The sequence below is a fragment of the Pangasianodon hypophthalmus genome, chromosome 13 (genome assembly GCF_027358585.1).
Source record: "Pangasianodon hypophthalmus isolate fPanHyp1 chromosome 13, fPanHyp1.pri, whole genome shotgun sequence".
Lineage (NCBI taxonomy): Eukaryota > Metazoa > Chordata > Actinopteri > Siluriformes > Pangasiidae > Pangasianodon > Pangasianodon hypophthalmus.
Genome location: NC_069722.1, coordinates 21316152 through 21338342, shown reverse-complemented (window position 1 = coordinate 21338342; position 22191 = coordinate 21316152). Strand labels below are relative to the sequence as shown.

The 22191-nt window shown below is 37.2% G+C and overlaps 1 protein-coding gene across 2 annotated transcripts in view; it reads left to right on the top strand.

Annotated features, from left to right (window-relative positions):
* The window catches only part of slc16a2 (solute carrier family 16 member 2), a 35616-nt gene extending 19640 nt beyond the window's left edge, over positions 1-15976 (top strand). The window contains exons 4-7 of one of the 2 annotated variants that reach the window (XM_026917302.3): positions 2130-2273; positions 2467-2695; positions 7182-7415; positions 8090-15976. In XM_026917302.3, the coding sequence (XP_026773103.3) occupies positions 2130-2273; positions 2467-2695; positions 7182-7414 (606 nt within the window). In that variant the 3' untranslated portion in view covers position 7415; positions 8090-15976. Of the gene's footprint in view, positions 1-2129; positions 2274-2466; positions 2696-7181; positions 7416-7817; positions 7965-8089 lie in introns of those variants that run through there. The other variant, XM_053239041.1, reaches the window with a different exon arrangement.
* Positions 15977-22191: the final 6215 nt, after the last annotated feature.

The following is a 22191-nucleotide window of genomic DNA, read 5'->3' as shown; positions in this document are numbered from 1 at the left end:
AGTACGTGTTAAAAAGTGTTACACTGATTTGAACAGGAAGAATGTGAGAAATACAGTGCATTCTATAGTAATGCAGTATGTTTGAACTAAAATGACACAAAACAAACCCCTGCTGGTTCCCACTTGTCAGCTGATTGGAACGTAAGTAGGAAAAAAGTAGTCTATATAATTGTGGTGTGAGTTTCAGTGATCGCATTTCAATGTGGCGGTAATGAAAGTGAAATGCAGTGCTATGGCGTATTACATTCTCTTCTGAGATAAGATAAGATAAGATAACACAATTTTGTTTAACAGCAATCCAACCAACACACAGTTACACATATAATACAACACATAATACAATAACACATGTATGCAATTTAGGAAGAAGAAGGAAAAAATGATACAAGGTCAGTTTGTATACTCTATTCCACATGATCCACAGTGAAATGAAATGCAGTCGCATGGATTGCTTTTAATGGTGGATAATATTCATTTTGACACATACTGCCTGATTAATTCTTAGCGATCCCTGGGGTGGCACGTGGTCCTCGTGTCACAAATGACAATACTGCCTGTGTGTTGCATTTCATATTCCCCCCTCAGTGTGACTGCTTTTCTATCTAGAACAGAATCTTTTCCATCTTGTCCAAGATTCTAAAACTATACTAGAATCCATTTCTATGAATCGTCTAGTTGTGTGTGTGTTTCACACACGTGTAACAATAACATCTATCAGTTCCCACTCGGCACTGTACAGTTTGTGCGTGTTAATCTCGGTGATGTAAACAGGACACCGTAATGTAATCAAACTTCCATTAAGGACATTTACATCAGCAGTGTGTTACTGCTGTACCTTTAGTACTACATTAGTGCGTACTCACAACCCACTGTTTCTCCTTGAATGACCGGAGCATGAATGGAGATGTGTTCTGCTGTAGTAGTGTGAGATTTGTGAAATAAACATTGTGATTTGTGTGTGTTTCTACGTATGTGGGTTATGAATGTTCTGCTGGTATGTGAGGTATGTGTGTGTGTGTGTGTGTGTGTGTGTGTGGGTGGAAATGTATCGGGCAGTTTCAGGTCGTATGATTGTGTGTGTTTGTGTGTATGGTTTCCATTTAAAAGGAGTGTGGTATCTAAATATGTGTGTATGAGCATTTGTGCTGTGTTCTGGGGATGTGGGTCTGAAGGACAATTGTGTATGTGTTCTTGTGTTGTAGATGTTTGCTGTGAGAGTGTGTATGTATTCCAGATGTGTGTTGGTATGTTGTTTATGTGTCTGTGGGGGTCTGTGCTTATTGTGACTGTGTGTGAATGTTTGTGCATAGATGTATGTGTCTGTTTGTGTGTATGTGTGTGGGTGTGTGTCTGAAGGTGTGTACACATTCCGGATGTGTGTGGGTGTGTTGTAGATGTTTGTTGTGGGAGTGTGTGTGTGTTCCGGATGTGTGTGGTGTGTGTATGTTGTATATGTGTGTTTGGGGGTGTATGCTAATACTGATAGTTTTTGAATGTTTGTGTGTGTGTTTGTGTTTGTGTGTGTGTATCGGATGTGGGTGTGTTTGTGCTGTATGGATGAAGTCATAAAGATGAGAAGCCCCTCCCCTTCCCCCCCGTCGTCATGTTTTTGAAGGCTTTGGTTCAAAATGTAAACATTTCCCCCGGCTTTTGTTGTACATGTGTATGTCTGAAAATGAGAGTGTGTGTATGTGTGTGTGTGTGTGTCACTCAAACTGCAGAAACCCAGCTTTTCAATGTCTCTGAACACACAAATAGTTCTTAAAAACAGAACGTGATCACTTACAGTTGTGTGCAAAAGTTTGCGCCAAATCACATATTCTGATGATTTTTTAAGTGAAAAGAAGTCAACACAACCTCCACAGCAAACTACTTAAAAAATCAAATGTTAACTCACAGTCACTTTATATTTCATGAACTTAAAATAGACACAAATAAAGTAGTAATTATGGCATAGGCAAAGGTTTGGACACCCTACCACTTGTAAAATCTCAGAACTTAACTAACTTCTTAGGACTTAACTGACTCATTAGGAGTCATTAGGCAATGTAAACACTGGAAATTTTGTCAGAGCTCCTGTTACAGAAAATTAATCAACACCTTCTGACCAATCAGTATGTGTGTGACAGATGAACTTCGTGAGGGAGGAGTTTGGGGAGACGCAGAAGGAGTGGGTGCTGTTGGTGTGTATTGGGGCATCCTCGGGGGCAGGACGTCTGCTTTTTGGCAAAGTGGGAGACCTCATTGCTGGAGTCAAGAAAATATACTTGCAGGTATTGTGGAGCAGCTGGAGTGTGCGTATGTATGTCTGGTTTATTTTTTCATTTCATTGCTGTTACTATGCAGTTGAGTCCAAAATTTTAAGTTCCAACATTGGTTCTCAATTGCTAAGTCAGTATCTGGTATTAGTTTTTAATAGAGGACAGTGAACACCATTAATGTTTCTCTTTTTGTGTGGATGTGTAGGTGGCCTCGTTCATGACTCTGGGCCTGATGTCGATGATGATCCCGCAGTGCCGTGTGTTTGAGGGCCTGATAGTGGTGTGTGTGTTCATGGGACTGTGTGACGGCTGCTTCATCACCATAATGGCCCCTATTGCTTTTGAGTTGGTAGGGCCCATGCGGGCCTCGCAAGCCATTGGTTACCTGCTGGGCCTCATGGCTGTTCCAATGACAGCAGGTCCACCAATTGCAGGTGAGTACTGGCAGTTTAAACATCATTACTTCAAACAGGAAATTCAGATTCCAATCATCATTAGAATTCATAAGATTATCTATAGTTAATATGTTATTGGTTTATTTCCACAGAAAAAGATCCATCCAGCTAGATTTGTAATGTAGTATAATAAGATAATCCAACAAAGCCATCAAAAATGGAATACAGTCAAAAACAGAAATACTACAAACTAGACTGAAGAAACTAGCTACCTGGGAAGTATCGAACAAGATCTGTAGGTCAAAGACATAAACACCAGAAACAATACTGGGGAACCTATGTACTAGCAAAATATGGAACAAGGTCACCAGAAACCAGAAGTCTAGGAATCATCAGAGATCAAGCAACTAGGGAATTTGGTCACTTGGTTAAAACCAGAAATTAGCAGTAAGCTTTGGGAGTCTAGGTACTGGAAGACTATGGAATGAAGTTACTAGGTCAAAATCAAAACCCTAGAAAAAAGATGAGGGAAGTATACACTCTATGGCCAGTATGTGGACACCTGAGTATTGAACATCCCATTTCAATATTAATACCTAAAACCATGGGCATTAATATTGAGCTGTTCCCCCTTTGCTGCTATAAGAGCCTCCACTCTTCTGATGAGGCTTTCCACTAGATTTTGAACAGTGGCTGTGGGGATTTGTCCATTCAGCCCCAAGAGGTTGGACACTGACGTCCAGCAAGAAGGTCTGGTGCAAATTTGGTGTTCCAATTCATCCCAAAGATGTTCAGTGGGGTTGAGGTCAGGACTCTGTGCAGGCCACTTGAGTTCTTCCACACCACCCATGGTAAACTATATCTGTACGGACCTCCCTTTGTGCACAGGGGCATTGCCATTCCGGTTTGGGCCCCTTAGTTCCAGTGAAGGAAAATTTTAATTCCATAGCAGACAAAGACATTCTAGACAATTGTATGCTTTGAACTTTGTGGCAAAAGTTTCAGGAAGACCCTCATATTGGTGTTATGGTCAGGTAGTCACATACTTTTGGCCAAAAGACCAGTGGTTATATGCATATCTAAAAGTTTCCATTCAAGCAATGTATTCATGCTCTGCATAGCCATAGCCAAGTGGGGGGAACATTGACCAAGTACAGCCCTGACCGAATATAGAGGACGAAGCCACAGATGGGACATTGACAGCCAAGCAATACAATGTTTCAAAAGAGCCATGCAAATATCTGCCACAGGAACCCCCTTGTCCATTCATCAGTAGGGTTGCAGGCACCACAGCCTTGGGTGGCCATGAACCATTTGGTTCACTGCCTGAGGGGAAGACTCCATGGCTCTCCTGCTAGTAAACAGATTATTTACAAATACCATGGTTTCACTAGTATGAGAGACAGATGCACCCTTTCCTATATGGTGAGGATTAATTCTGTTGGAGGAGCTACATTTCATATAAAAGGTTCTTTTTCCACTTGTGTCCAAGTTCATCCACCCTGAAGCACTTAGAATAGGCAAGAAAATCCCTTTCGGCAGTGAGTGTTGTCATAGAAGTCCTGAAGCATGGGCAGAGCATCTGACTGGTGTCCAGACTGGAGGTAGGAACCCCCTATGACTCTTGAGGGTTTTTGGGCTGGGAGGTGGAGAAGGCCAAATAAGATCCAACTTTTAAGCCTCTGTCTCAAAGCAACAGATTGGACTTCCTTAATTAGTGGAAGAAGACCCTTTCCTCAAGTTCTGGATAGGTTGCGCAGATCAGTGCAGCGATTGAACATGTCCTTGTTTTCGTCAGTTGCAAGTGCTTACCACAGCTAGATCTGAGGAGAACCAACCTGATCTAACTTGCACATTTTTTTGTTGCTCCACCTGCTTGGCCCAAGTGGCTCTTTAATATCTTTATTATTACCTTTCGACTCCATATGAGGGAACTCGGAGAATAGCAGGTCCTCTTGTTCCACCATTGCTTTTTCAGGGATTCTTTTGAAGAAACATTGTATGCCTGTTGAGAGTTTACCAACTGCGCTGACTAACAAATGCACCACCTTCAGGCTGCATTAGTGATCTTTTAGCATGGATTATCCCCAAACAAACTGGTCATTTAGATTGGGGTACAATTCCAAACCTTATGTATGCTCATAAGATTCATGGAACTTGAATGCAGTTGATTTTACAATGCATTTGAGATCAAACATGACATAGTTGCTGAGATCAGTGTACACTTCAAGAAAATGGAGGGATTACACGTTCAATTAGCAGGCATGTATGAAGGAATGTCTGTTAATGTGTGGGTGTGTGTGTGTGGCGAAATTGAATTCTTCCTGGAAATATTTATCCAAGCATGATTTGTGATGATCCTAAAGAATGCTTTCATTCTCTCACAATGAGAGTATTAGACATATGAAAAGTGGACTCAAAAAGCTTAACTTAATGCACACACTGTCTTCAGTGCACAGGATAGATTTATGTTTGAGGCTAAGATCCAGGCACAACATGGTGTTGTCCTCAGTTACCCTCTGGTTGCCAAGCCCACACACATACACACACAGACACACACACACACACACACACACACAGCATGTGTGGAAATACACACTTTTGGCCAGCTCTGGAACATTACGCATTACATTTGCCCCAGTTCCAGGACCATTAGGAGAATCTATGGAGCGTTAAGGGCTCTTCTGGGAACTTTGTGTGGCTTTTCTGTGAATAGTTGGCTTTTTGTTTTGTTTGGCTCCTGTTTGATTTGAGAACGTGTCAGACCCACTGGATTTGCAGATGGCATGTTACACAAGAGGAAAGATAGACAGATCGTTGGACAGACACATAGATGTCAACATAGATGGGGGACAATTGGGTGAAATGACAGAAAACAAGAAAGACATGTAGAAAGATTGGTGGATAGGTGGAAGATGGAAAGATGGACAGAGATGATGGATAGATAGAACAGATGAGTGAGTTGATAATTGACTAAATAAAATGGATGTGTGGCTAGGTTAAAAAGCTGGATAGAGGAGTGGAGAGTTAGACAAGTAGATCAATAGTTAATGGATGGATGGATGGATCAATGGATCGATGGATGGACAGAGGAAAAGGTAGACAGACAGAGGAACAGGTAGCTGGATAAAGGGATGGATAAAAGAGTGATGGGTTCAGGATTGACAGACATATTAACAGGTAAAGGAGAAAAAAGGTGAATATACAGAGTCATGGAAAGACAGGATGGATGCTTAGGTAGGAGGCACAATGGAAAGACACTTGAAATGGTAAATGGTTAGAAGGTTAGAGAGCAGATGCATAGAAAGACAGGATGGATGGGTGAAATGAAAAATAGACAGATAAACAAATGGATGGATAAAAGGTGGGATAGACGGATTCATAGAAAGAAGGATGGATGCATAGGTAGATGGAAAGCCAGACAGACAGATGAAATTGTAGATGGATAAAGTGGACAATGTGGATAGATGTTGGATAGACAAAAGCACACATAGATGGAAAAATACTCAGATGGATGAAGAGGTTGGATGGATGGATGAAATGTTGAAAATTTAGATAGATGAACAGATAGATGCATAAATGGATTGATAAAAGGGTGATAGATTCATGGAAAGGCAATAGCCAACTGAATGGATAGACAGATAGACAGATTGGCAGACTGATAGGTAGGCGGATAGACAGGCCGGCGGATAGATGGAAAGATAAATAGACAGATGAACAGATGGATGGATCAAAGTGTCGCCGTTCTGAGAAAAGTTTGTTTTTCGTTTAGTTTGGCTCTAATTTGGTTGTTGTTTATCGATACTTGGCAGCCTAGTTGAACCCCCTGCTAACAGCTCAGCTCACCTCTCCATGTTGATGCTCCACCCCCTGCTGAGAGTCGCTGTGCTCCATCTAAAAGTACTGACATTAGCAGCTTTACTCATCCTGACTAATCATTAGCATCTCTCCTCTTAACTACACTCTCTCTTCTGTCGCTCTTTTGCCTTTGAGCACTTGAGAACTTCATGTTCTGATTAGTCACACTATTAGCCCGATTAGTTCACTATCTCTTGCTCTGTCATTCTCATGTTTTTTCCCCTCTTTCTGCTTTTCTATTTTATCTCTTATTCTCATTTCTTTTCCTTGTATTTCTTTCTTTCTTTCTTTCTCTGTTTATTTCTTCACCAAATCTTGTCATTCTCTCTTTCATTTTTTCTTCTTTCTGCTTTTCTCTGTTTTTTCTCTTATTCTCCTTTGTTTCTTGTCTGTCTACCTTTCATTCTTTCTTTCTTTTTTCCTCCTTCCTCGTCTTTCTTCCTTTCCGTCCATCCATCCTTCCATCCATCCATCCAAGGCGTCTCCTAATGGCTGTGTATTAAATACTCCCGTATAGATCCAGACCCTGTGTTTGTATGGAGGGAAAGGGTCTTCAAGTCAGAAACGTTTAGAATCATTTCCTAATTTCTCTCTAATTTTCTTCTTCTCTGCCCATCTATCCCTCTATCTCTCTCTCTCTCTCTCTCTTCGCTTCTCTCTTTCTCAGGCCTTCTTCATGATCACTTTGGGAATTACCACGTGGCCTTTTACCTGGCCGGGGTGCCCCCTCTGGTCGGCGGCATGGTCCTGTTCTTCGTGCCGTTGGTATTCAGTCGCGTTCGTAGAAAACACAGTGACAGGTGTGACCCCAGCACACACAGCATGCTGAAGAACTGCACCAATGGAGACATGCTGCCCGGATACACTGACACCGAAACACAACAAGAGCCACCGCACTAAGGTGAGAGAGAGGGTAGAGACACTTAGCAAAGGTGGAAAAGATGGTATATTGTTAAATAGAAGACATAGTAAGCAAGGCATAAAACATTTGGGAGCATGTTATTATAGGAAACTAATTAGATGGGGTGGAGGGATGTGGCCTGAATATTTTCCAATAAATAAGGCAAAAAAAATGCTTGTTACAGAGAATACATAAAGCAAAAACATTCTCTGTCGTGAAGACTTTCCCGTGGTGGAAAACTTACTTGCAAGTTTACAGCTTTACAACCTTTGACAAAGCACTGACACTGGAGACTCCTTCCATAAATGTTAAATCAATGCTATCTGCCAGATGCCAAATAAATGAGCAAAGATGTTCTTTCTTTCTTTCTTTCTTTCTCTTTTGTCCTTTTTCCTCTTTCAGATTTCTTTTTGTATTCTCTTCATTTTTTTATTCTTCCATATTTATTTCTCTCTCCTTTCATCCTTACCGCTTTCTCTCTTTTTTCTTTTGATTTTTTTCAAATGGTGTTAATCTGTGTTGTAGCTCCATATGATATATAAATATTTTCTAATATTATTATAAATATAAATCTAATATAAATATAAATCTAACATAAAATATTTTCTTTCTTTCTTTCCTTCTTTCTTTCTTTCTTTCTATTTGTCTGTCTCTTCCTGTCTGTCTCTTTGCAGGGACTCACTTCACCAGATCGTCTATGTGTGTGTGTGTGTGCCTGTGTGTGTCTGTGTGTGTGTCTGTGTGTCCTCGGATCAAATCAGCCCCAAACTCCTCAGCTCAGTGCTTTCCCTTAAATAGAAAGGACCTGTAAATCGATACTTCATTCTCTTTTATCGCACACTTGGACTCGTCAGGCCCCCATCCCTCTGCTGTTCGCTGTGGGATTGTGACAGTCTAGAACTCGTCCCTGATGGCTTCTCCGAAGGAAATCTGAACGATGTGCTCCTGCACAGCCGAAGCCAGAAGGAACATCGATTCACACATAAGAACAGCTAGTACTGGTCAGTAGGGAACGCTGCTGCCTTTGAATTGAACTAAAAGGAAAAATCCTTTATCTCCAAAATCTGTTTTTATCCAAAGTGTCTACAATGTCTCCTTTACATTTTTATCCAATGTGTTAACAATGTGTCCTTTATGTTTTTATCCAGTGTGTCCACAGAACAGTTGCCGTTTAACAAAAGAGATTTTTTTTGTTCTCTCTAAAAAATCTTGGATTTTTTTCCGGCCTATGATTTTGTTCAAAAATTTATTTTTTTAAGGAATAATGTTCTTTTCTCGTCTGGCTTTTCTCTAGATCTTTCTGGTTTCCATGCAGACCTCCGTAAGGTCTAATGTGCGTTCTGCTCAGAGCCATTGGTATAATCAGTGTTATAGTTAATGCACAGTCATAGTGCATTGTAGGTATTCCTTAGCCACAAGAATAACACTAATTGATCGTGTCTTTTTGTTTCTAAGGCTTTTTAGTAGAAATGCTAGTTAGATGTGACAGCTATAATTGGAACCTTTTGTAATACTACAAAATCTCAAATCCAATCATATAGCAAGCGGTCTGATGTTTCCAGTTCTCTCCAGTTTCCATTTTTTAATTCCTACATGCATTTACTTTTTTTTTTAATCTGAGCTAAGCTTTGAAATGAGGATCATAGAAACACTCATGAAACATTCATGAGTCTAGCAAACTTCACTAACGTTAAACAGAGTTTATATATATATTTAACTAGCTCATTTTGTAGCTGGAGCACATTTGGAGCGGGTTTGGTGAATTTGGTGAATTTTCCAAATTTCTATTTCGCGTTTTACTTTTCTTTACCGTTCTCTATTTAAAGTGAGGTTCACAGGAGGTAAATGCAGATAGGAACTAAAATTTGGGAAGATATTCAGACTACACTGTCTACATGATTAGGTCTGGCATGTTTCTCAGACCAATCATTTGGAATTTCTGGCTTTCCTTTGCCAGAACTAATATGCATTCACACGTGACACGTAATGTGTTGAGTCAAGCGTCCCATCAAGCGTCGCATCAAGACCTCATTCAGTTCTGTTTTAGCAAACGTTTCAATCCAGAGGTGTGTTAAAGTTGTGTCAAACTCGAGCTTTTGCATTGTGCTGCCATTGTTTAACGCTTTAAGTAGCTGTGCACCTACTGCGGTGAAGTCTAGAGCAGATTTCCTCATTTTGTTATTATATGATATTGTATGATCCTGTAGTGTGACATTTATACAGGAATATGTGTAACACAGCTGAAGTGTGGATTGACTGAGGTCATGACATGCCGCTTATGCAGAGTGAATTCGGAATAAAACAGAATCGCAAATCCGAATCATGCACTGCCATATGAAGGGAATTTTCACCTGTCACTCGCTAGTGTGAACGCAGGATTAGAAAAGTGTGAATTATGTGATTTTCTGCAGATCTTTATTCTATGCAGAAACAAAACTCACAACAGTGCCAGTATTCTAGCTATTTTAGAGCCAGATAGTCAACAGTTAGTACAGCCAGTATGCTATTCTAACATAGGCTGCTAGCTTGCATTCTTCAAGGCTGTCCACATCGGCCTGTTCATGGATTAAGTAACACTCATAGGGAAAACATCATTATATATTTTTAAAAGATTGATTTTGGTATTTTTTTTTTTATCGGTTATTGAGTATTTAGTGACTAAAAGTACTAAAGCTTGTAAAAGTAATGAGAAGGAATGTAGTTAGGATTTCCTAATGGATAAAAATAGATACAATAGGTTGTAGAGCTTTTTTTGGGGTGGGGGTGTTAAATGGAAGAACAATGAGTTTCGCAAAGACAATGAAAGAGAAAAAGAAAGTGTGTGTGTGTGTGTGTGTGAGAGAGAGAGCAAGAGCGAGAGAGAGAGGGCTGGTGAATTATGGAATTATTTTATTTTTGTGAACAGTTTATCAGTAGTTATAATACTTCAGTAATGATTTTTGGTGCCTTCATATATTTTGGCTTTTGTGTCATTTCAGCCAATCACGCTGCGATTGGCTCATCTAATTGGCTTATTGGCTAATCTTTCTTCCTATTGGTCTCCAGGTTAGACACTGCTATGGAGACATTTTTGCTATAGAGACATATTTCCTCTGGCAGATAACAGGCATTTTCATTGGCCAGTACAAACAGGAGCAGTTAATATCATTGGTTGCTTTCCCTCAGACCCTTTACCTTTTTGGTTGCTGGTTGCTGTGTTGTTACTATGGAGACAATATAAGGCCTTAGTCTGGTTTGTTTGTAGGATGCAAAACAAACATAATCAAACCCAAAACTGCCTCACAAGCTTTATCTTCAGGTTTAACTCAAAAACTGCTGTTGGTCACAACATACATCTGGAAATTTAGAAATATGTGTGAGTGAAAGTTTAAAGTAGGAATGTACCAGCTATAGGTTATTATACAGATATACAGTAACTAAGAGTGCAATCCTATGTTCCCAAAGCCTTACGTACCCAGGGCTCCATTGTCGCGAACAAAAGACAAAACACTGAGGCGTCCACAGACCTAATTCTGTGTTTTGACTTCCCACTTCAGAGTTAAGACATCCACAGCATTAGTAGCAAGTTAGTAGTGAGTTTTCGAGTTTTTCGCACTCTTCATGTCATTGTAGCAAAGTATCAATGTTAAGGAAACATAGAATGTCGCAGTAACAGATACGTTGTCGTAACCCCCTGCAATCTGTATGTGGAACATCACAGGCAGTATGTGGCTGTCTTTTTAAGACCCTTTGTGTTGGGTCAGTCATCATTGCAATGGATTGGTGAATTGGAGCCAAATTTGATATCATTCCAGTGTTTAGTCCAATATCGGCCAATAGAAATACTCAGCCTTGGTACATCCCTACTTTAAAGATCTAAAATGTGAACTACTGTTACACTACACTGTCACATTAAAAAAAAAATAAAAGCACTTTTGACTAGAAGCCAGGAATGTGCTGATTATATGTAAGTGTTTTATTTTTTTAAAGAAAGGTGAAAGGTGTGACGTACATTTTTTCCATTTATAGTTACATTTTGTGTGATACATGTTGAAAGTCAATGAAACAAGTTAGTTCCTCTTATGTTATAGTAGCTATAAACAGCCATCTCATAACCAGCCTCTCTTTTTTTACTTATGCAACTTGTCATGTTACAGAGAAATTGGAAAGTGCAGAGCCTTCTGTCTTAAAGCCTTGTTGGAAAAATTACAGCTTTACCTCTGACTGTTACAAAAACGCTTACACTGGAGACTCCTTCCAAACTGCTAAATAAACGCCTCCTTACAGGAAAACTCACCTTATCCACAGTGTTTTTAAATCCATTTATGTGGAACGTCCATCGTACAAGTCCCTGGGTAAATTGTTACAATAGAAACGATAATGTATTAGACGTATTAACATGATCATATAAATTGAGATGAGATTTTTAAATTAGAAAGCAGCACGACACGCGTCCCTCCACAGAGCAAACTACGTCGGCTTAAACTATATCTCCGAGCCTTAAAGGGAATGAAACAATAGTGCTGATTAAAGTGCTGCCCAGTGAGAACAGGTACAAGTAAACGTGCAGTCGGTTTTGAAACTACAAAATTGTGATAGGGAAGCCATGATATTGGAAAACAGTTACAATTTATATAGTGATGATTTTATATAGGCCATGCCTGGTAGGAACAAGACACACATACCTCAAAAATCTACCTGTTAATGATACACACTGTTAATTTTACAGCTATAGTTAACTGCAGTTTGAACCTCAGTGCTAATGCTCCTCAATACAAGCATCTCTCTCTCTCTCTCTCTCTCTCTTTTGTACTGCTCTCAGTGCTAATTAATGGAAAGCTCTTTAATTAATTGCTTAGTCTTTTAAAACCACTAACAGCCTTTTCAGATTCAGAGCCTTTTGTTAGTGCTGGTTTTGTGTGTGTGTGTGTGTGTGTGTGTGTGTGTGTGTGTGTGTCCCTCCCACATTGTAGTGTCTCCGGACCTCAGGGATTGCATTTTCACAAAGCTTTTCATGTCCAAACCTCATCATTTCTCCTGCATGTGTTATGGTACAGCAGATGTGTAAAGACTTAGCTAAAAAAATTTAAAATTTTTAAAAAATGAAATGTACAAAATTTCCCTCATCATTCCCTTGTTTTTCTAACCTAAATGTAGTCATTCAGTCAAGACATGTTTGTTGTCTGGCATTTGCTTCCTTAGTTTTGCTCTGGAGGTATTCCTTTAACCAAGATACTTGCAACATATAAAAAAAAAATAAATAAAGGTAAACATTTCTTGTTTAATGAAAATATTGAAAGGACAAATCAGATTTGTTTTTGAGACAGACTTTTAAATCCTTCTGTCATAAAATCGGTTCAGCATTTTACCCGAGTCTCTATAAATGTTTGGTGATCTGGGAAAACCCATTGGATGTCACTGTGGCTGAATTCTAGACGAAAAATAGACAAAATATTGGGTTTTAAGACTAAAACTGGGTTTTTCTACGTATCACTTTGGCACCTCAATGCCAAATGCCACTACAAACCATAAATATATTTCCCCAAAAAAAGTAGAAATAATTTTATTAACATCCTAAACTTGCCTAGCAAAGATAACATTAGGTAGATAAGGAGCTAGATTAACAAACACAGCAGTAAAATGGCTCTAGGCAATGAATTAAGGCAGGTATAAAGATAGATGTAGTCTTTATGATCATATATATTATTGTTATATCTTAATGATTACATATGAAATTAAATGCTAGACAATCAGTGTGATGCTGTTTTTCAGTGGACTCAGTGAAATCTTAAAATGCTAATTTCCTTCCTTTTTTGTGGAGATAACCTTACAAACTAGAACTAGCAATGATAGAAAGAGAAACATACTTCAGTTCAGGAAACCCTGTACTATTTCAGAGCTATATATAGTAGGAAATATCAAAATTTCCCCATGTGAAGGGTTTTCCCAGGCCGCCACACATACTTTACAATGCGCCATCGCGATATAGAATAGATCACACAGTGCATCTTCTGTAAGTTAACATAATTTTAAGTTTTTTCTATGTTTGTGAATGTAGTTTGGTGTTTGTGATTAGGTATAATCAATTATACGTACATTTAACACGTTATTGCTATCATGGATGTCTTTAAGTGTACCAACTACCTTGCCATTTAGGTTTTAGGCAGTGTCAGCTTATCTAAAGATAAAATCGGACGTCTATCTTGCTTCGGGCTAACATAGGAACATTGATTCTGTTCATGCCACTTCCGTGAAAGTTTGAGAAGTTTAGTGGACAGAATTCTTACTCTTTTTTCAGTGTTTTTTTAAACAATTAAACAATTATGATCTGAATATTTTAAATCAGCACATTCTTGTGTAATCCTAGTTTAATCTTCGCGTCCTTTGTTCAGTTTTCATCTGGCTTTGTTACAAAATTTGTACATCATAAGAATCTAATATTACCTCAGTTACCTCATGTGTCTGCATTTTGGCCTTACTACTTCTGACCAATCAATTCCAAGCTTTACAAATATGCAGATTTCTTCTAATCTTCTAGTAATCGAGTACTAAAATTGCTTAGCATTTTTTTTTTTAAAGAAAAACAAAGCATGCTGCTTTTTAACTCTTTGTAAATAGCTCATAAAAGCTGAGTATTGATTCACAAGTAAAGTTGACCACAGATATTTTTTAGAATCTGCCTGCTTTAAAAAGGCCCAGAGATACACCTTTTTATTAGCTAGTTTATTGATTTAAAGGTTGATTGAGTGATTTACATTTACACCGATTTGATTAACGTCATAGTAGCATTTGTACTTTTTATTTTTTAAATGCAGTTCACATGTTATTTTCTAGTAATTTTGTATGTATATAATTTTGGAAAGGCTTTATATTAAGGTTCCCTTTACTCCGTTATTTAACATGAACAAACCCGGAACTTCAGTTATAATAAAGCACAAATATTATTAACAAAGTAACAAAATAAGTTAACACGTGAATTAATTTGTTTGTTTACTTTACACAGACGTTTGTTAAAAAAAATTCACTGGAATTGTGCATCTTACTATGTTTTTTACTGTTGCTTGGCATACATTTAGGGGAAAAAAGCCATCTTGACAAACAATGTTGCGGTAAAATTTAGATTTTGCTAGAAATTCTTTCTGCTTGCTTGGATTTTTTTTAAAAAAAAATTTTTATTAAGATGTTTATTGTTTATATCTGTATTTGTTGGCTTAATTTTCTTTCCTGATGGTGTGAACATTGCCTAATGTAGGTGTTGATTAGTTAGCTTATTTGGTTTTTACTTTGTTAATGATACTGAAGGTGTATTAATGCTGAAGTTCAAGGTTTGGATCATGTCAGTTAAGGAAATCTTGATATAAAGATTAATCATATATTTGAATCACTTTTATGCAATATAGCTACAACACAATGACTTTGCTTTTGTAATGAAAATGTAAGAAATGATGAAATAATGGGCACACTTTCATAGCACTTAGCTGGGATAGGATAAAATCAGTGTGATGCTGTATCATATCGAGCATGGAAATATCTGTGGGTGTGTCCTTGAGCCTATATGGAAGTGAGAGTGGCTCTGATTGGACATAGATGCAGATGTGGGTGTGGTTTTGAGTCCAAATATGGAAATCTTCAACATAATGCCTACCCTGAGCTAACCTGACAGGATTTTTATTCACAAATGTTTATAATCACTGCTAATGCTAGCTAGCTGGATTGTATGAGCTAGCTTGATGTGACTTCTGAGAAAACCTTACCTCTGAGTGCATACGTAAGCTCCTTTTGAGCACCAGCTGCCTACACAGAAATATCTTTGAATACATATATAGGCTTAAGGACACACCCACCTGTTCCACTCAAAGACGCACCCACTGGTCGACGTTTCCGCACGAAGACCCTTGTCCGAGGTGCTGTAAACAGTCGTATATGGTGATCGTATTGGGAATTTATCACATTGTTCCACCCTGGCATCTGAGTTTATAGATGTTTCTGTTTAACCTTTAAACTTTTATAGGAAGTATTATTTTAGCACCTTGTGCTTTTGTTTTGTGTTTTGGGCAACATTTTATATAAACTATCATGGCGTCTTCCCTGTGTGTGTGTGTGTGTGTGTGTGTGTGTGTGTATATATATATATATATATATATATATATATATATATATATATATATTTATATATCTTATGAATATATTAAAACCCATATGTCTGGACATATAAATTCAGAAGCCTATTAACAAATAACAAAAAATATAATAAACATATAACACTAAATTTCTGAAAATATCTTATGCACAGGGGAAGCTCAAATAAATCTACACGAGTTATCTACAGCCATGTTCTGGTTTCATTGAAATGTTGCCTTTAATTTTTAATCTAACTTTAACTTTTAATGTTTAATATCACCTTATTTTTTTAATTATTTTTCTTTCATGTGTAAACAACAGTGAATTAAAAGGACTAAAGTTATGCTGCTAGCTTTATAAATGCAATTTAGTTTTCATGTGAATATTAGTTTTCATCTCTAGTGGACCTAATTGTTTTGTTTATTTGATATTAAACAGGCAATAAACTCCACAAGACTCAATCTGTTGCATAATTTAATTCTCTGTTTCAATAAACCACATGCTGTTTCTACCCGTAGTTCCTTCCACAGGGCAGACGTGAGACACTAGAGGGCGACTTCGCTCTGTCTTAAAGCTCAACAGGCAAAAACTCTTTGTTGTCTGTGTGAGTCATATAAAAATATATAAAATAAATATACATTGGGTTTGGAAAGTATGTTTAGTTTTTGCACACTTTATTGTATATAATATTACAAAAAAAAAGCAAAAACATGCTTTTAATTTCTTTTCCAATTTATTAAAATCAGAAACTGAAATTTTTCATTTAGATAAGTCTTCAGTCCCTTGAGTAAGGCACACCAAATTCACCTCAGGTGCATCATGTTTGCTTTGATTAGCTTAATCACTGGAGGCTACCTGTGGCAAATTCAACTGATTGGACATGGTTTAGAAAGGGTGTATAAAATCACACAGTTCACAGTGCATGTCAGACCAAAAACCAAGCCAAAACCAACCAAAATATCCAAGGAACTCTCCACAGAAACCTCTGTGATCAAATTATATCAAGACATGGCTCTGTGCAAGGGTATAAAATCATTTCTAATGCTTTGAATGTTCCCAGGAGCAGAGTGGGTTCCAGTGTTGTGAAATAGAAGCTGTTTGGACCCACCAAGAGACTTCCCAGAGCTGGTCATCCAGCCAAACTCAATAACTGGGTTCTTACCTCCCTTAGTCAGGGAGGTGAGAACCTTCCTGGAATGACAACCATCTCAGAAATACTTAATCACTTTTATGTTAATGTGGCTAGACAGAAACCACTCCTGAGAAAAAAGGCATTTGGCAGGCATTTAAAGGACTTTGACAGCATGACAAAAAAAATTCAGGTCTGATGGGACAAACAATTAACTTTTTGGGCTGAACTCCAAGCACTATGTCTGGTGAAAACCAGGGGCTGCTAATCAACTGGCTAATACCATCCCTATAGTGAAGCATGGTGGTGGCAGCATCATGCTGTGGGGTGGGATAGGGAAACTGGTCAGAAATGAGGTATGGATGAATGTAGTCAAACTCAGAGAGAACCTTGAAGAAAACCTGCTCCAGAGTGCATACTTCAGACCGGGGCAATGTTTTACCTTTCAGTATCACAAAGACCTAGAAGTTCTATATGATATGCAACATTCTGTCATTGTATTGCATTTTTTTTTTTCTCAGTATTATAATTTTTTTTCTCAAAATGTTACAAATTTATTCTTGAAATATTACAACTTGATCTGGACCTCAGCAAGGGTAGTGGGTACGTGTAGTGCACAAAGTTTCCAGAGGAACAGGACACTTCAGACATGAAGTCCACAAACTGCAATATCCTCTTTCTCTGGAAACTTTGCTGTACTTTTTTTGCTGTCCACTATCTGCACACTAGAATTAGAAGTACATTTAGGAAGTACTTTTAGGAAGTACTTTTGAGAAGAAACTGCAGTTGTTTCCAGGAATTTATTTATTCATTCTTTCATTTACACTAAATTCACTTCACTGAAAACCTGAATAAAATGAAGACCTATACTATACACAGCATTTTAAATCAGATATCCAAACATATTGGATATGTTACTCAGGATTTAAAATATTTTGGCATAATACATAAATGATAAATATTTATTCTTCAATCATCTGTGTACTTTTTTTTTTTTTTTTTTTTTTTTTGCGTATCCACCCTGAATTTCCAGATATTCCAAATTTCCAAATATTAGGAGGCATTATAAATTCATATATACTCAATTCCAAAAGTTGCATATACTGTGAACGAAATTAGGAACACAAATAATTTGAAGTTATACCAACAATTCATATAGAGTGTTTGTTCAATTCAATTCAATTTAATTTTATTTGTATAGTGCTTTTAACAATGGACATTGTCACAAAGCAGCCTTACAGAAATAAATACATTCAAGTTAAATTAAACCAAAATAAATTGTAAATATGTAAATTTATCCCTGAATTTATATGAGTTTATAGGTCCTTCATAGCTCCTTTACAGTCACAAGTAACAAAAATTAATAAATTATTATTAATGTTCCTTTCGGCTTGTGTTACAAATAACTTGTGTGTCTGTGCTTGTGTGTTTCCGTGCTAATAAGTGGTCCCCCTGCGTCGCACCTTCCAGCACATTCCTCCTGACATCTCTGTTCTAACACTTTTAATGAATCTTGAGTGTTACTGTAAGTCTAGGAATGAACTGGCGCATATCGATGAATTCCATGACTAATAGAACGTCTGGTTGTGTGTGTCTGTCTGTGTTTGTGTTGCTGATTCTACATATCTTCCACTGAAATGTAAAGCATATATCACTTAGCCATTTATTTTCTCTCTCTCTCTCTCTCTTACACACACATGCTAAAATAATTCTGTGGTGGTGTAATGATTTCACCAGGCAACCACCCGGAAGGTGGAAATCCTGAATTCACTTACACACACAAACCCTCAAAACTCTCCTCAGCTCAGTGACTCAGAGATTAAAATCACAAACCTGTAGTAGCCTCAGGTATAGACACATGGAAATGATTCCACACGACTTCACTTATTTAGATTTTATTGTTACTTTGACTCAACGTATGATTCCTATATTTCATACTGAAGCTGACTCACTCGCTTTCTCTTCTCTGCTCCATTAATAGACTAGGAAGTGAAAAATGAAAGCCATATGCACTCGTGCCCAAAAGACTCCACTAACAAGAAGCTTTCCAGCACTTATGTAATGAATAAATCATTTAAGGTAGTGCTCTGATAGGACAGTACTCAATGATGGGGTGGTGTGATGAGGCTAGATTTACCAAAGCAGATTTACTCTTTCACTTTTTATCTGTTTATAGTTACGTTTATAGCTGCTATAACGCAAATAACTGGAACTAACTTTTTTGTTAGATATTTAAAGTTCCACAATATTAAATGTAACTGACGTAGAAATAAAGTTTGAAATAAACCCTCACCCTCTGAATTCCCTCTTGGCCCATGGTAGGCTTGTACAAATGAAAGCAGTGTAAAGAAAGAAAAAAACGGGGCGAGAAAGAGAGCTTGAGAGAGATAAAAGCGGATAATGGGAAAGGGATATTTAGAGAGCTCAGTAATTGTTTTAAATAATCCGTCTACATTTAATAATGCCTTCCATTAAGTCATTAAGAAATTAATTATTGCATTGCTTTGGCGATGCATTAATGTAGAAATGTTACCTTGTAATTATGAGCACAGTTATAATTGTTTAAAATGTATCATAGAAAGTGTTTCCAAGCCATCAAATAGCTAAAGAAGTGACTCAAATTCAGTATCTAAATAAGTCTTTGGAAAAATGGCATCTATGAAGATGTGGGGTAGAGATGAAAGGGGTGAAAGAGACGTTGACCTCCATCTGCAGAAACCATTCCATTGCCTCATCATGTCCATGTGTTAGTCATGAAATGACTGTTTGCCATAGACCGCGAAATCCCTCAGACATCTACTAAAACGGATGACAAAGCTGAAGATCATAGGAAAATGACACATTACCTAGCGACGAGCCATGTACTGTGTGTCAGAAATACCTGAGGCAATACCATTACCTGATATAAAATAGTGATAGAAGTTCAGTGAGGCCTGCTGACTGCCAAAAATAACGCTGAGTCATCTGTAATGAGAAATGGAGACATGTTGGGTCATTTTCTTAATGTAGCTGTACTGTTCCAGAAGTCTAAATGCACTTCTAAGAACTGTTTCAGGAACTTACACGTCTTGCAATTATTACATTATTTTCCACTAAATATAAGTCCTTATTATCTGGCAGCAGTAGAAATGAAAATGCATAACCCATAAAGAAGGACTGATTTGATAGCAAAAGATCAGGCTAATTAAGTGAGGAATAAAACACGTGGAAATGTGCTGTTATAGGAAAATAACCAACGATGGGGTGGTGTGATGTGGCAGAGTTAGTGTTACCACCCTGAAGGTGATTATTTTCCAATAACAGCACATTTCAAAGTGTTTTACTGTACATTTTGAAGTGTTTTAGAACTGCAAAACAATTCAATTCCTGTTATCACTTATGTTATAGCAGCTGTATCCATTGTTCCTTTAACCAGCCTCTTTTTTTCTCAAAGATAATAAGACAAATAATCAGATCTTACCTCTCTGTGTTCTTTAGTGTTCAACCTACTAAAGCAACTACTGCTTTGCTTGTAAACCTCATTAACTCCAAACGCCGCATTTTTGATATATGACTAGTTAACAGTGACTTGTTGTTTCTTTAAAGGTTCAGAACAGCTTTTACAGCTATAAATCAGATTTAAATATAAATATTTCTTAATTAAAATCGAATTGTATCTCTGATCAGAATTCAGCTCTAAATCAAACATCTACTTTTATATCAGGATTTATCTCAAAGTCAAAATGCCGTAATTCTTTAAATCCAAATTTCTAAATTAAGATATAAATAGAAATCGAATTCTTATGGACCCACTGAGGTGACATTTTTTTTTTTTTGGTATTTTTTGTTGAATAGCTGTGGCCATAAATTACACATTGAGGCCACAATTTAACTTTCTGGAAATCTGTTGTAACTTAACCCATGATAACTATTCTTGGTATTTTGAAATGAGCGAGACCAAGAAATGAATAGAATTAGACCACAGGATTCCAAGCATGGACATGACTGATATTATTCCACTATACTTCAATCTTGGAACGGTTCATAACTATACAGTGGAGTTAGTGGCATTGCAACATGGATATACCATTATCCTGCGTCATCTTAAGCAAATTCTGAAAACAGACAGATTTTTCCATCTAAGTAATTAAGTGTAACTTTCCAGAACATATTAACTCGTGGGCTCAAGTCACACAATTGGTGGCCTTAGTTTGTGGCTTAGATATATTTTTTCAGGAATCAGTATATTGATTTGTGATCACACCTTATTACAAAATAACCACCATATCACCTTAGAAGCTTTATAAAATATTTACCAGGGCTTGTGTAATGTTATATAAAGCACAGTTTTCTTTCACACACACTTCCACTAAACTGATTTTAAGTAGTTTATTCTAATGTAACAAATCTTAGTGTTTCAAAACAGAGTCACGGAGAAATAATAGGAGGAAGTATGTAATTCTCAAAAAAAATTATCTTCAGTAATCTGAGGAAACACTATATTACTGCTTCTTATTGTAAAATGTGGACTTTTACAGCCCTCTTTATTTTCTCATTTTTAGTTCAAACAAGGCATAATTATTAACCAGTACTTTTCATCACTCTGATAAAATCAGTGGGGCAACCAATAAATATTAACACACCAAGTTTAAACTGTCACCAACCACCGATATTGCGCAACGCACCATGCTGAAGTCTATTTTTCCTGCTTTTGGACAAGTTGTTTTTGTTTTAGATCAGATAGCAGGTGATGCATGGGGACTCGAATCTTTTCCCACAGACATTTGTTCAGTTCACCAAACACATCCCCACCAGAACACTTCCTGTCACACAGGAACTGATAGTACTGTTCAATTCTATCACTGTCAGAGTGGATATATTATCTTATTCTTTAAGGTCCTAGTTTTCACACAGTGCTGTTCAACACGCACACACACACGTTTGGCGTAATATCCTTGTGAGGACCTTTGATTGGCATGATTATTAAGGCAGCTAATTAATTCTGTGCTACATGTAAATCTGACCATAACCATAACATCAGTAGACAAAAGGAAATGTTGAAAAAAGATATTCAGATATTCCCAACTTTGTCAGGATTTGTTCTGAATCAAATACTCTATTTGTGCTTTACATATTTTACAGACAGTCCTGGAAATGGCGATGTAGTTAACTTTTGTAAATTTTATCAAAATAAAATAATTTACCACATTTGAAACAAAAACGCCAGGTAAGTATCAAACAAATGGGTCTATTACGGAAACTTTTCACTGAATTTTTATTTACTTTTATCATTTTTATATTTGGTTAAAACAAGAATCTACGACACTATACATACATACATTATATTATATATATATATATATATATATATATATATATATATATATATATATATATATATTTCATTAGAATTGAAGAATTGCAGTATACTAGGTCATATAATAGGATATAACAGGAAATTATTCTTTATAGTGGCACCAAATTTTTTTTGTCAAAAGAGGATATACACCCCTGTTAAAATTGCAGGTTTTTGTGATGTAAAAAAAAAAAAGAAACCAAGATAAATCA